Below are 14174 nucleotides of genomic sequence, written 5' to 3'. Positions count from 1 at the left end.
CCGGTTATCATGTGGAAGAGCAATTAGACATTTTCTGTTGTGATCCATAGAGAAATAACATAAAATGTGAATCCCATCAGATCCAGCTGTAGCTGATGGTTGTAACTACTCTATGAATCTTTCCCTTAATAAAGGTTTTGCTGTGTAATAAATCACTTTAATTTAAAACAGTGATTCCCAAACTTTTTTGGCCTACCGCCCCCTTTCCAAAAGAAATATTACTTAGCCCCCTGGAAATTAATTTTTCTTTTTAATTTTAATAGCAATTAATAGGAAAGATGAATGCACCTGTGGCCATCACTGCCTGCCCTGGATCGCTGCAGCGCCCACTTTGAGAATCACTGATTTAAAAGAAATGGGGAAATATGTGGGAAGCCAATAAGAAAAACAGCCTCAAATAGATAAAAATCTGAGACTATTCTTTTGACCCTTTTATGATCCATAACTTTTCTTACTGAAAAACATTATAGCCTTACTGGAAAGCTTTAGTTCCTAGCAAACCAACAGTTAAGAGGTTAACAACTTCTCTCCAAGACTAAAGACAGAAATTAAGCAAAAAGCTTCCTGGGCTCTGAATCTGTTTCTAGAAAAGTCAAGTTCAAAACTAGACTAAATCTAGACAAAACCTCCTCCAGTGGGGGCTATTTGCCCCAGAGAAAATATTCCCAGATTTAGCTTGCTGATAATCAGGTAGCTGCAAGTCCAGCCTGATTCTTATCTTCACCTTGAAGCTTCTGAAGCCTCTTTGTATTGTCCAAGTAGCAATGGCATTTCTGCACAGTTGTAAATCTTTCTCTGTGCTTTTGGGTGAAAGGGAGTTCGAATTTTCTTATATAATAAACTTGTGACTCAATGGCACTTCGGAGTAGCAGCCCTGAGCTAACAGAAAGATCTCCCAGGTCCTTTTCTTATCAATTAAGCCCTCCTTATCAGATTATCTGAAGATGATAAATAGATTTCAACAATTTTCCATTCAATCTTGAATAACAGAACAAGTAGGAGCAATACATATGAAAGCTGTAAGTTTTAATGACTCAGATTTAAACTAGATGTTAGGGAAACTTTTACTTATAATGAAAAACTTTCAAAAACAGAATAATCTGCCTTGAGGGGATTCTTATTCAGGCAAATTTAAGAAGACTAAATCACCTTTGAGAGTACTTCCAACTCTGAAATTTGGAGTTTTTCACTTTCTAGATAAATATTTCAAAGTGCTAAATAAAATAACCCTGTAGGCAGACCTTCCAGTTCAAACTAGCAGACAGCTTTTGTCCTTTTTTAAATTTTCAATGCAATAGGAACTGGCAAACGCAAGACAATATATACTGCAAATAAATTTTGGGGAAAAAATTACAGCCATATTTATATGGCCCTTTAAAGTTTAGAAAATGTTTTTATAAATTGTCTGGTTTGATCATTATGACCACCCAGTGAAATAGGTACTTCTATTATCTCTTTCTTATAGATAAGGAAATCCAGGCTAAGAGAGGCTAAGTGTCTTGCCCAAGATTCCTCAGCTAGTAAGAGTCTGGTCATTTTTAATTTAGTTCTACTTGACTCCAAATCTAGTGCTCTAATCAATACATTGCCTAGCCATCTTTTATTTTTCTATACATATTTGTCTGTATTGCATATATAGAAATAGGAACTAGACCTGTAATTTCATTTGTATAGATAAATCCCAAGTAAGAAAATTCCCTCTACCAATGCAGGTTGGCTTCTTCTCTGTAACTTATAGTCTTAGAGAATGTCCTAAAGCAAAAAGAGAGAAAGTGACTTGCCCAGGATTACAGAGCCAGTTGTAGTAGAGTCAGAACATGAATCTGAAAATTCCTAGTTTTGGTGTCAATTCTCTGGGTAAATTTGATTACAAAGGCCCTAGTCAAACTCATAAAAATATTAAATATAATTTGACTAGGATACAAATGGATACTCATCTCCATTTGTTAAAAATAAAATAAAAATTCATGGAAAATTTCTAGAAAGCTTGAATTGTCTTAAGTCAGAAATAACTGTCCCAAAAAGTTTTAAATAGACTTAAATATTTCATTAAATGTTCAAGGACTAAAAGGCAGCATGATAGTAGAAAAAGCAACAGAAGTGGGCATTAGATAAAACCTAACTTCACATCTTAGTACTGGCAGTTAATGTGTTATATATCACCCCAGCAAAATTACTTTAGTCCCTAAAAACAAGTATCTTCATCTATCCAGTTCACAGTCAGTATTGTAACACACACACACATACACACACTTTTCTTTCCTCCTATCCATCACTACCATCAACCAGATGTAGTTTTAGAAAATCTGTTAATTTTATAAATTAATATTTTTTAAGTCAGATAGGTGGAAACTCCCTAACTAGGTCCCAAAAACTTTGTATATGGTCAATTATATACACAGCACTTTTACTCATCTCAAGAGTTTCCTGGAAAACAAATTTTTACCCAGAAAGTAAAAATCAGCCTAACATCTTCCAGAAAGGAAAACAGTTTTTCTGCCTTCCACAGCTACCTCAGAAAGATTTATAATTTCTTACTTCCTTTTTTACCCATCTGGATCAAACTATTCTCACAGTGAGCAAAGAAAATGAAGAACTGCCAAATCATATTAAATCACATCACATTAGAATTACCTTGAGATTTTATACCCTGAAGTGAACGGTTTCTTAAAGCTACTACAAAGTAAACCAATTCAGACAAATTTAAATTAATAATTAAACCTTTCCCAAATAGTAACCTCTTGTCTGAAATGTTAAATGCTACATCTGCAAAGCTGCCATTATCTTTAAACACTAGGATGAAAAGCCACATACACCTATTAGAGTGCCTACCTTAATCCTTTGGAGAGAAAAAAAGGTAGGTTATAATTCTTCAAATTATAACATTACTTAAAAAAGCTACAAAACAATTTCTCACTCTAATAGGTAGGAAACATATTGAAGTTAAATTTATTCCTTGAGTAATAACAAATGAAGGCATGGAATTTAAGCAATGAGGAAAAGGAAAATATATCTTGAAATATTGTTTTTTTCTGAAATATAAATTGTACTCTAAAACCATTCCCTTGAAATTCGTTCATGAGTTATTTAAATTTTTAAAAAAGAGAACCATTCATAAAAATGTTACCCAAGGTTCTACTCAGTAATGTAGAATGGATATTAAAATTAAAACAAGTTATATTTAGTTGTCAAGGGAACAAACAAAAATCAAGCTAAGTGAATAGACAAACCAAAAAAAAAAAAAAATCTCCTTCTAGTACTAACACTAAAATAAATTTCTTCTCCAGATTGAGACTGCCAATGAAAAAAAAGGAAGAAGAAAATCCCAAAAATTTACCAAAGTATTACAATGATCCTGCTTCCTATTTCCAATCTCCTTGAATATGTTATCATTTGACTTTTGATATTTTGTTTTCCACAAAATATGCCCATCATAAAAATAAGGAGAAGCCTTAACTCCCTCTTTGGTGTGAGAGTAACACTAAACTTAAACTTTAGGAATCCTACTATAACTGATTGCAGCATGACGAAGGAAGACTATAAAATAGAACAGTGAGAAAGGCCATCAGGAAAAAAATTTTTTGATTAAATAATATTTTTTAAAAAGAAAATATAGGGGACAGCTAGGTGGCTCAGTGAATTGAGGCAGGCCTAGAGACGGGAGGTCCTACATTCAAAGCTGGCCACAGAACACTTTCTAGCTGTGTGACCCTGGACAAGTCACTTAATCCCCATTGCCTAGCCTTTCCCACTCTTCTGCCTTAGAATCAATATTGATTCTAAGATGAAAGGTAAAGATTTTTTAAAAAGAAAGAAAATATACTATGGTCCTGGACTAACAGTATATGAAAGTCAGGAATTAAGAACCCATCTCAAAGTAAAGTAGGAAAGAAAGGAAGAGTAAAGAGAAAGTGTTTAGGTGTACCATGTATAGAGCTCCAGGTCTAAAGCTGGAAGACTTGAAATCAAATCTAGCCTCACTTACTAGCTCTATGACTCTGAGCAAGTCCCGTAACCCTGTCTGCCTCAGTTTCTTCATTTGTAAAGTGAATTTGAGAAGGAAATAAATTACCCTAGTACCTTTGCCAAAAGAGAACCCCAAATGAGGTCACTAAAGAGATGGACACAACTGAAACAAATGAACAACAAAAGTATGAAGCTGACGGTTTTGAGTCATGAATAGGTCAGCCATGAAACATGGCCAGAGAGATAATGGCATGGGTTTTACACGTTTTGAATATGATTTACATGTGATTCTACAATGTAAGCCAAAATTGATGAGTAAAAAGAAGTAAAAGCTACAGATTTGGAAGTGGTTTGCATAATGGTAATATTGAAATGTAGCAAAGAATAATATTAATGGAAAGCAATGAGGAATAAAGAAAAGAACCTTGGAGAAGAGTAGCAAGAAGCAGAACTAGCAAAGATACAGAGAAGAAACAGTCAAAGGAGGGGAGATGAAATAATAAGATCATAAAAAAGTCAAAGGAGGACAAAATTTCAAGGAAGAAATCACTCCTAGAGTCTCATGCATGGAGGACAAGCACGAAAAAAAAGTGGGATTTAGTGAGGAGGCTTCCCATGAAGTTGTACAAATAAGAGTTTAAGAGCAGAATAAATGGAAAGGAATGGCAATTAGAAAGATAAAGAGAGAAAAAAGCAGCTAAATTGAGTAGCAGGTTGCAGGAAAGGCGTTATATGTTATGAAAAGGGCAAGAAACTAGGAAGAAAGTGAAAATCAAAAAAGAAAGGAGAAGCTGGGAGAGAAGTAGAGGATGAAAAGGAAAGAGAAAAAGAGAGCTGCTAGTAAATACATTCCCCAATAAATTATGTAAATTAAGTTACCCTTGTACTTCTATAGACTTTACAAAGCATCTTCAACTAGCAAACTATTCAAGATAATACCTTTAAAAGACGAGACTCTTTAGAAAAAACAGCAGTAAGAATATGTGATGTCACAGTATCTGTAAAACCTACCTTCAATACCTAAAGTACTTCAAATTTCCAAAGTTCTTGCTAATACGTTCTATGAATAGACTAGATGATCATGATTCATTACAACAAAATCACAGTACAGACGCAACAATACTTCAAGATGTACATCTGAGGTTTAGTTTATTACAAGTAAAAGGATAGAAAGTCTCTACGGGGGTCAGATCAGGAATTATTCTAGGGATTTGCAGTTTACTCAATCAGCATTATTATTAAGCACCTGACTTTTAGGTAAGTTATAGCCTGTGATTCTCCTGAAATCATGAGATTATAATCATGCACAAATACTACATATTGCAATAAATCATATAAAATAATAAAGAACATAAAAAAAGGCCCAAATGTTATGTGAGGTACAAAGAATAAAGGATCATTATTAACTAGGGACAGGTAGGGGTGGCCATCAGGAGAAACTTCCTAGAGGAGGCAGTATCTCAGCACATAAAGGATGGGCGGTACTTTGGGAAACTAGGTGAGGTTATTCCAAGCACTGAAATGTGCGAGAAGGATTTAAAGAGAAAGGTGAATAATTTAATTTGGCTGAAATAGAGAGTGGCACTAAATTCTAGATTGCCTTACCTGTCAAGAAATGTGAACTTTACTTGGCAAACCTTACCCACAAGCTATCTAAAGTTTCAGGGATTTTGCAAGGGACTCCCTCATACTCTTTCCCTTATTCTCCCCCTAAAACTATAAGGAGTAAAGAATTAAAACAAAGATCAATATGCACATTGAAGAAAGCAGAGTCAAAAACAATACAAATGGGGCAGCTGGGTAGCTCAGTGGAGTGAGAGCCAGGCCTAGAGACAGGGAGGTCCTAGGTTCAAGTCTGACCTCAGCCACTTCCCAGCTATGTGACCCTGGGCAAGTCACTTGACCCCCATTGCCCACCCTTACCAATCTTCCACCTATGAGACAATACACCACAGTACAAGAGTTTAAAAAAAAACACAACAATACAAATGACTAAAAATGTGAGGAGAAAAAAAGACAACAGGAAGATAGAAAATCTCAGATAAAATGGTCAATGTTGGTATCAACAATTTGGTTGTTACTATCAAATTTAGAGTATATCTTTTCTGTTAAAGACTTAATAAACTCCAAATGTGCAAAGTGGCATCACAGAGTTTTGCTTAAATGTTTCCAGGCAACTAACTTTGAGAGAAGATGTATTATCTGGAATGTTGGAAAGTGTCCATTGTGTTCAAATAAAATGTATCAACAGGTTGTATGTGTACATATACATACACTGTATTTAACTTAATATACACTATTTACATCTGTGTGGATTTATCTAGAAATTTAAAACATTACAACTATATCTAAAAGAATTAGACTGGAGAAAATGCTAATTTCTGAAAAAATTATAACAATAATCAAAATAGACAACCAGACAGATCTAAATATTAAAAGTTCTTAACAAAAGCTGAAATGTATTCCTAGTTTCTATGCATTGGTGAATTCTGTCCTGTAACAATAAAGGGAGCCTGTATTGTTTGATTTGCACAAATTCCATCCTTACAGTCCTCTTAAGTAATACAAAAGTTAAAACTATTTCTTCTTCCTGAAAACACATCAAATACTTTTTAAGAAAAATTATCAAATAGACAACTAAATTCAGCTAGAAGTCAGGGTTCTCCACCTCATTCTACTATGACTTGAAACAAATGCTAAAATCTCTAGGGCAAAGTTTCCTTGAAATGAAGGTCACTAATATAGTACCTTATAACTATAAAATAATAAGATCAAAGATTAAGACCTAAAAGCAATTATGAGTTATCTAATCCACATCTCTTATTTTATACAATATCTCTGGATCTCAACCACCTGAAAAGTGACTTGCTCAATTTTCCTGAGGGAATAAGTGGCTGGACCAGGACTAGAACCCAGATCCTCTCATTCTAAAGTCAATCTTGTACATTATTATTACACTGCACTAAATTACCCCTCACAATTCTATGTCTTAATTTTTTTTTCTTGTTAAACATCCCCAGCTCCCTCATAGACAAAAATAAAATCAGTATGCCTTCCTTTGAGAAGCAAAATAAGTAAAAGTTAAATATAAGCTACTACTTTAATATGGTATTATTCAAATTAATAGGCTTCACTTCAATACTTCAAAAGAAAGGAAATCTATTTCAAAGATAATCTTGGGTCAATTTTCCATGCCTGCATTTTATGTTTATGGTTCCTTAAAACTTCCCAAGAGTCCTACTCTAAAGCTTCATGTCATGGATGTGACTAGTGTTATGATGGGGCTACTAGTTCTGGAAAAGGCTTTAGGTTGTTATTGTTATAACAACTTTTTGTCTACTTTCCCATAACAAACCTAAAAGAAAGTTTAATCTTCAGTAGATCAGTCACCTCAAGATCAATTCCTTGACTATAACAAACCGTGAATCAAAGAAAATATAATATGGTCCTCAACTGTAAAGCGCTCTTCTATTTCTACATTAATAGTGATAGACTGTCAGGAAAAAGGGGAAAGGTTACAAAGAATCACATAATTTTAGACTGTTTATAAACAATAATTTGGGTATTATTCTCCTAAATGTGAGATCTTTTTCAAGTGACTAAGTACATATATTCACTCGTTCACTGAAAAAACTAAATTTATTTCAACCTGGACATTCTAATTATAAATTAACTCAGAAGTCAGAAGGAAGTTGCAACTAATGAAAAAACTCGTGGTTTTTTCATGAACAGGCAAATAAAATAATTGGCAAGCTTGGTTTTTATCATATATTCAAAACTAAAAAACATTCTCTCATGGGATACGTAGTCAATTTTTACGGTGGTTGTCATGAGAAGCTTTCCTCAAAAAAAGATGCTAATGAAAATAATTGTGTTATTTACAGAAAATGAGGAAGTAGAATAATTTTATTAAACTTTCCAAATTAAAACATAATACATTTAATACTCAGTGATGAATTCAATGCAAAGGTGAGGAATGAGAATAGTGAAAATGTCCAAAAACATGATTCAATATTAAGAAAAAAGAAAGATTAAGGCTTTTAATGATAAACATTATTATTAAGCACCTTACAAGTAAAAAAATAACACTGAGAGAAATTATAATCTCTCACCTTCATAGAACCTAACCTAATTATAGAACAAGAATTCTTCAAGAAGTTGGAAGGCACTGATCATAGTGAACAACTTCACAAAAAATAAAAATTTTCATATATTTTAACAGGCAGAAAACAACCAATTAGCAAAATGACAGTCAATTCCAAAATCACATATCTATGTATAGTCACAACACTGACTTGATTAAGAAGGATCAAATTATTATCAAATTAGAAGATAACAACAAAGCAATTTAGGACTTGGATCCTACCTATTCAGATAAACTATTAAAAAAGCCAAAGATTCCCAAGTTATAGAAAAGAACCTTCATGCCTCCACAGCATGAACATTTTTCTTAAAAAGAATCAGGTGCTAAACATGATAAGCACCAAATAACAAATACAAAGAATTAAAAAGATTATATTTAACAGAAAAATTTTTTTAAATTAATGTAGGAGTCAGGTATGAGTCAGCTGCATATTCTGTGAATCTACTACTTAGAATATCAGATTTTTAAAAATAAAGAAACAGTATACAACAGAAGCAACCCTGAAATAGACTAATAATTTAAAAACGATAATGGGAAAAATAGAAATGGTATCAATACTGATGGTAATTGTTTTATCCGGAAGTTTAACCAAGGCAGAAAGTGTCTTGGTTTTGTACCTTTTTGTGTCATATCATTTAAACTTCAAGAATTCAAAAAGTATCTTAGTCAGCAAATATATCTGATTCATTTACCAAACAAAAAGAAGCTACCAAGGAGCAATACCAGTTGAGAGTATAAATTTTATTATAAATCCTTACAAAGTATGATAAATGCTTGATTATAAGTCATAAAGAAGAGAGCAGTAGAGGGTAAATGCAGTTTAAATAAAGTTTAGCAAAATATTCAACCATGCAAAGTCATCTCAAAAGGTATTTTAAAAGTTATCAAAATCAAAGGGCTACAAAAATTAAAGAAAAATGTAAATGAAGGGGGCAGCTGGATAGTTCAGGGGATTGAGAGCCAGGCCTAGAGATTGGAAGTCCTAGGTTCAAATCTGGCCTCAAACGCTTAGTAGCTGTGCAACCCTGGCAAGTTACTTAACCCCCATTGCCAAGCCCTTACCACTCTTCTGCCTTGGAATCAATTTCCAAGGAAGAAAGTAAGGGGTTTTAAAAAAAAAAAAAAAAGAAAGAAAGAAAGAGAGAGAGAGAGAATATGGAACCACCTTATTTGGAACTTAATTGGGCATTTGGCACATAGTAAAGCACTTAATAAATGTACTATCTAACATCATAATCCTAGATGAGATAGCAATATAGAAAAAAGATGAGGAAAATGTCCAGATTTGACCATAGAAGTATCATAAAAAAGGACAGAATTATTAGAAAAAATGTGTGCCCAGAAAAGGTTGTAATCTCATGTATTCCACCAGTACTGCAATGTCAAAATTTAAAGGAAGCCCATAGTGGAAGACTTATAGTGGAAAGGCTGCAGATAATTTAAAGGAAGACATGAAAGAGTTGTAAATGGGTCATGACCTACCCCCTTTGTGTTATAATCATATATCAAAAGTACTGTGTAATAAGTGATTTTGGAACCTATTTTAAATTTTAATTCAAATTAAAAGAGTTAATTTTTCTAATATAAGCATAAACCACTTAACTCTCTTAAAAGGTACCACATCTGAGATTATGATACTGGGTGATTTTTTCTATTGGAACAAGGTAAGTTACTATAAAAGATTCTTAGGTAACTAAAGCCCAACTAAAACATTTAAATTAGGACTTTCAGAAATGTTAAATATCATATTATATACAAGTACAAAAGATCCTTACTCCCCACTCATCCACTTTTTTTTGTAGGAGAAAATAGCATTCCTTCCTTAGACCCTCAATAGATGTATCACCTCTTTTTAAGTTCTTTCATGAAAATCTTTCATGGATGATTCTATAGAACATACTGAAGAAGACCCCCTAGTTCATATATCTCCATTTTTCACTCTCAAAAGCATGAAAAGGTCCACCTCTTCCAGTCATAATGTCCCTGATGATATCTTTTATGCCATTCATTTATACAAATTGTTGGTAATATGCTACATATTTCCTATACTGACAATCTATTTTTCCATTTTCCTTAGGAAACAAGTATAAACCTGATTCTTAGAAAATTGTGGTGGTTCCATTATTCGCAGCCTAGGACTACTGAAAGCACCACAGAATTTCCCAGGGCAAAACAATAGGCCTTAATTATCTTTGTGTATAGTAGACAAAACAATAACTGATGAATGAGTGAGCTTGCTTTCTAACTTGCCAAAAATATGCCAAAAGAACAGTAAATATAATTAAAAGATTAAATTGAGGTCGATCAATACTAAAAATATCCAAGAAGCAAAATTCAAACTTTCATTTATGCTGTTCTATTATTAAATGATCTTAAATATATTATCATAAAACTTATAAAATGTAGAAAACATTCACAGATAAAGGAATAAGCACTAGTAGAACTTTAAAAATTATATGGAGTGGCATTATACCAAAAATTATTAATCAACTACACTACTGAATTTACAGCAACAAAAGAACAGTGAGAAAACATTCTGCAGAGAAGAAAAACATATGATCAATCACATAGTTCGATAAGGATATGATTAGAGTTTTGATATTAAAAGATCACTCTACTGCAAATATGAATAACATGGAAATAGGTTTTGGACAATGATACATGTATAACCCAGTGGAAGTGCTTATCATCTGCTTCAGAAGGGCAGAAGAAAGAGGGGTGGGATCATGGAATCATGTAACCATATTCTAAATTTTTAAAAAAATCTTAAAGAAAATATTCTATATAAAAACAAAAATGAAATCAAACATATTCTTAATCTAAGTTAAAAAATAAACCACAGTAAAATTAAGAAAACATGACCAAAATAAAGATATTTTTTAAATTGTCAGTAGGATGTCTATTTTATAAGGAGTTACAACTCACTACCAATAGGAAACTAATTCAGATCCTAAATAATAGGGATACAAACTCCACACTACACACATTCTTCCAGATACTATTAAACTATTTTCACAAATCTGAAAAAAGCACCATCTGCCATAAAAAAAGAAATAAAGCAATCTACAACTCACATGAATGAAAAAATAATACTTGGCTTTTTTAAGTGCCCTCCCCATGCTTTACAATTATAATATTGAAATCTCTATAAATGGAAAAGAAATATTAAGGGTTGTTAATCACCTTAGCAAAACCAATGAAAGCTTAAGAGTTTACAACCACCACAAAATTGCCTAGTTCAGCACAAGTGAGAAGCAGAATTACCAGTTACATCCCTCTAATAGTATTAAAAAGTAAATTAGATCAAGTATACAAATATATCATTTTATATCATTTGTCTCATCTTCAGCTATTCCAAATGAACTGAGATGATAGACCCAGGAAGATAAACTACTTTTAAAGTCCTATCTTTTATTGTAACTCAGAAATTTAAATAGCTTGTGAACTACTTAAAAACATTTGTCAACAAGAGTTTTCCATCACAAGGAAACTTCAAGTCTAGATGCTTTTCAAGTAATTAAAGTTCCCCAATAACGTTAGAAAATGGGACTCTGAAAGATCACCCAATTCAACAACCTCTTCCTCCCTATCTTCATGTTACACTAAGAAATATAGGCATTAAAGAATCATTATTTTAAAATATCTGTAGAAAATTCTACTATACATTTGAAAAACTGATGTGTACAAAAATATTAATATAAACACTTGATCAGAGAGCTAATAGAGTATATGCCCCAAAATTACTTTAATATAAAAAAATTTTTTAGATGATAACTTCATTCGCTGAACTCAAAATGTAAAAATAAAAAAATAATAAGTTTCAAGCAGTAAGCAATATCAAATCATAAATTTAAGTAGTAGGATTTCTTGAGGGGAAAGAAGAGGCTAGGTAGAGTTACAAAGTAAATGAACAACTATCCTAAAACTTTTACTGAAGATGTTAGCAAAATTTTCAACAATTATTTTTAAATCCTGAGTCATACATTTTTCATCAAAACGATCACCAAAATGGGAAAAAAAAAATAGAAAATGAGAGGTTTGGAATTTTGCAAGTGAAAAAATGGGTACATCAAGTGCTAACTACTCTGAGTCCAATTAAGTTAGTTGACAAATGAAATTTTTTTAAACTGCAACAAGTACATATAATAAGCACAAGGTAAATTTAAGAAACATTGTATTAACATTAAGTACCAAAATAAAAATCTTACAAAAGCAAACTTTTTAAAAACTAGAAAAACTTCAAGACATTTAGAAAACAATGAAAATATTTAAATATAAAATTAAGTGACATCAAAAAGTCTTTTATAGAGAGCTATAAAAAAATCTGCATACAGATCCTATTTACTAGACTGTCAAACTGAAAGAACTTCATACTGTCAGTAATAACATTGGTCTAAAACAACCAAGTGTGAAACAACTTGATGCATAAAGGAGGAAGGGTTGAGCCATCTACACCTAAGTTACTATTTATTATATATTTAAAAGAAAATGTGCTAGATGGAAAAATTTTGCTCACATTGAAAAGTATTCATTGAAAAGTCCTGCAAAAAAATAAGTCATTGAAAACAGTCCAACATATATTTAAGAAACTATTAGGGAAAGGGCAAAAAAAATTTTTTTTAATACAACAACTTTTCAAAGCTAATGAGATTTTTTCTTTCTACTTTTATTAAGTTGATTGACATATAATTACCAGAAACTTTGTACTTTAAATTGTTATTCCTTTCCTTACTTAAAGAAAGCCTGTGATTTCTCCCAAATATAAAAATACTTCAATATTTTTTAGAATTATTTATACAAAAAAAATAAAATAAAGATCCTTCAAGTTACTACCAGTCCAACTAGCTTAGTCAATTTAATTTTTAAAATAATTTTTAAAATATTTTACTTTGATCATATACCACACTGACTTTTCTATTCCAAAAACACACTGTCATCTAAATTAAAGTACTCTTATTTAGAATTCTATCATACTTCTTGGAAAGAATATACTAGTAGCCATTCTACCATAGAGTATCAAATAGAAAACCTATCATTTAAAACTTTGACCACCACAAGGGTATGAGATAGTATGACAAAGTACATGCTGGTTTTTCAACGCTACAGATTTGATTCATTTTTCCTAGCTGTGAGGAGAGTGCCTGCACAAAGCACATCAAGTTGGCTCTGAAACAGGATAAGTAGTAAGAGAGGACTGGAAGTTACACTGAGCATTTCTTTAGTCCTTCCCCTGTAGCTCCAGAAAATTAAAATTTAAAGCATCCCAGAAGAAAATTCAACAACTTTCCTTAGAACATAGCCTGGAAAGGCTCAATTTGATTTAAATTCTTATTCTGATGCCTGAGCTCTAAGCTACAAAGGGTAGAATCCTAAATTCACTTTCTTCATCATCAAAAAGGATGCTGCTAAAAATTACTTTATTTTAATTGCAGACTTTAAAAAAAAAAGATTATAAGAATTACCTGTTGAACAAGGCATCTGGAAATTGGGATCATTGCTATCCAAAACAGGCAAACAGAACTGGTTACTCGCAGATCCTAGCATAGGATCCTTATCGCTGAGCATGTTCTTCAGCGAGTCCTCTAAGACATTCTGACTTGTACTAAAATCCTCACAGACTTCATTCTCCAGGTTGGATCCTAGAAATAGGGCATCATCTAAGTGTTCAGTAGGAATTAAATGATTAAATGTATCAACTATATCCATGAAGACTTCTGTGTGTCTTTCAGCCCTATAGAAAGACAAAAAAAATATCATAAGAAATAAAGCTATCAAATGTAAAATCACCTAAAACCAAATTATTTCTTTTTCCTGTTTTGAGTCTAAAAGAACACTTAAGATATTTCTGAAATGTTTCTTTTTTTTTTTTTCTCAAAAATTCTCACTGCCATAAACTTTGCATTTGGAAATTCAAAACCGATTTGTATTAAATAATATTGATTCATCATGCATGTAGAATGGCATATTACTTGATTATTTGTTTACAGGCTATTAAATATATTTGAAAGGAAAAAAATGGTCAAATCTCAAAGAATTACATAACTAAATACAGTAACCCATATTT

General features: G+C 32.1%; 1 protein-coding gene across 1 annotated transcript in view; it reads right to left on the bottom strand.

Moving 5' to 3' along the window:
* Positions 1 to 13831, bottom strand: part of PHF3 (PHD finger protein 3) — an 80185-nt gene extending 66354 nt beyond the window's left edge. The window contains exon 1 of the mRNA XM_044675974.1: positions 13573 to 13831. Coding sequence (XP_044531909.1) covers positions 13573 to 13816 — 244 coding nt within the window. The 5' untranslated portion in view covers positions 13817 to 13831. The remainder of the gene's footprint in view (positions 1 to 13572) is intronic.
* Between the last annotated feature and the right edge of the window lie 343 nt (positions 13832 to 14174).

Source organism: Gracilinanus agilis, chromosome 4 (assembly GCF_016433145.1).
Source record: "Gracilinanus agilis isolate LMUSP501 chromosome 4, AgileGrace, whole genome shotgun sequence".
In the NCBI taxonomy this organism is placed as follows: domain Eukaryota; kingdom Metazoa; phylum Chordata; class Mammalia; order Didelphimorphia; family Didelphidae; genus Gracilinanus; species Gracilinanus agilis.
Note: the sequence above shows the minus strand (reverse complement) of the source record. Positions and strands in the feature narration are given on the sequence as shown.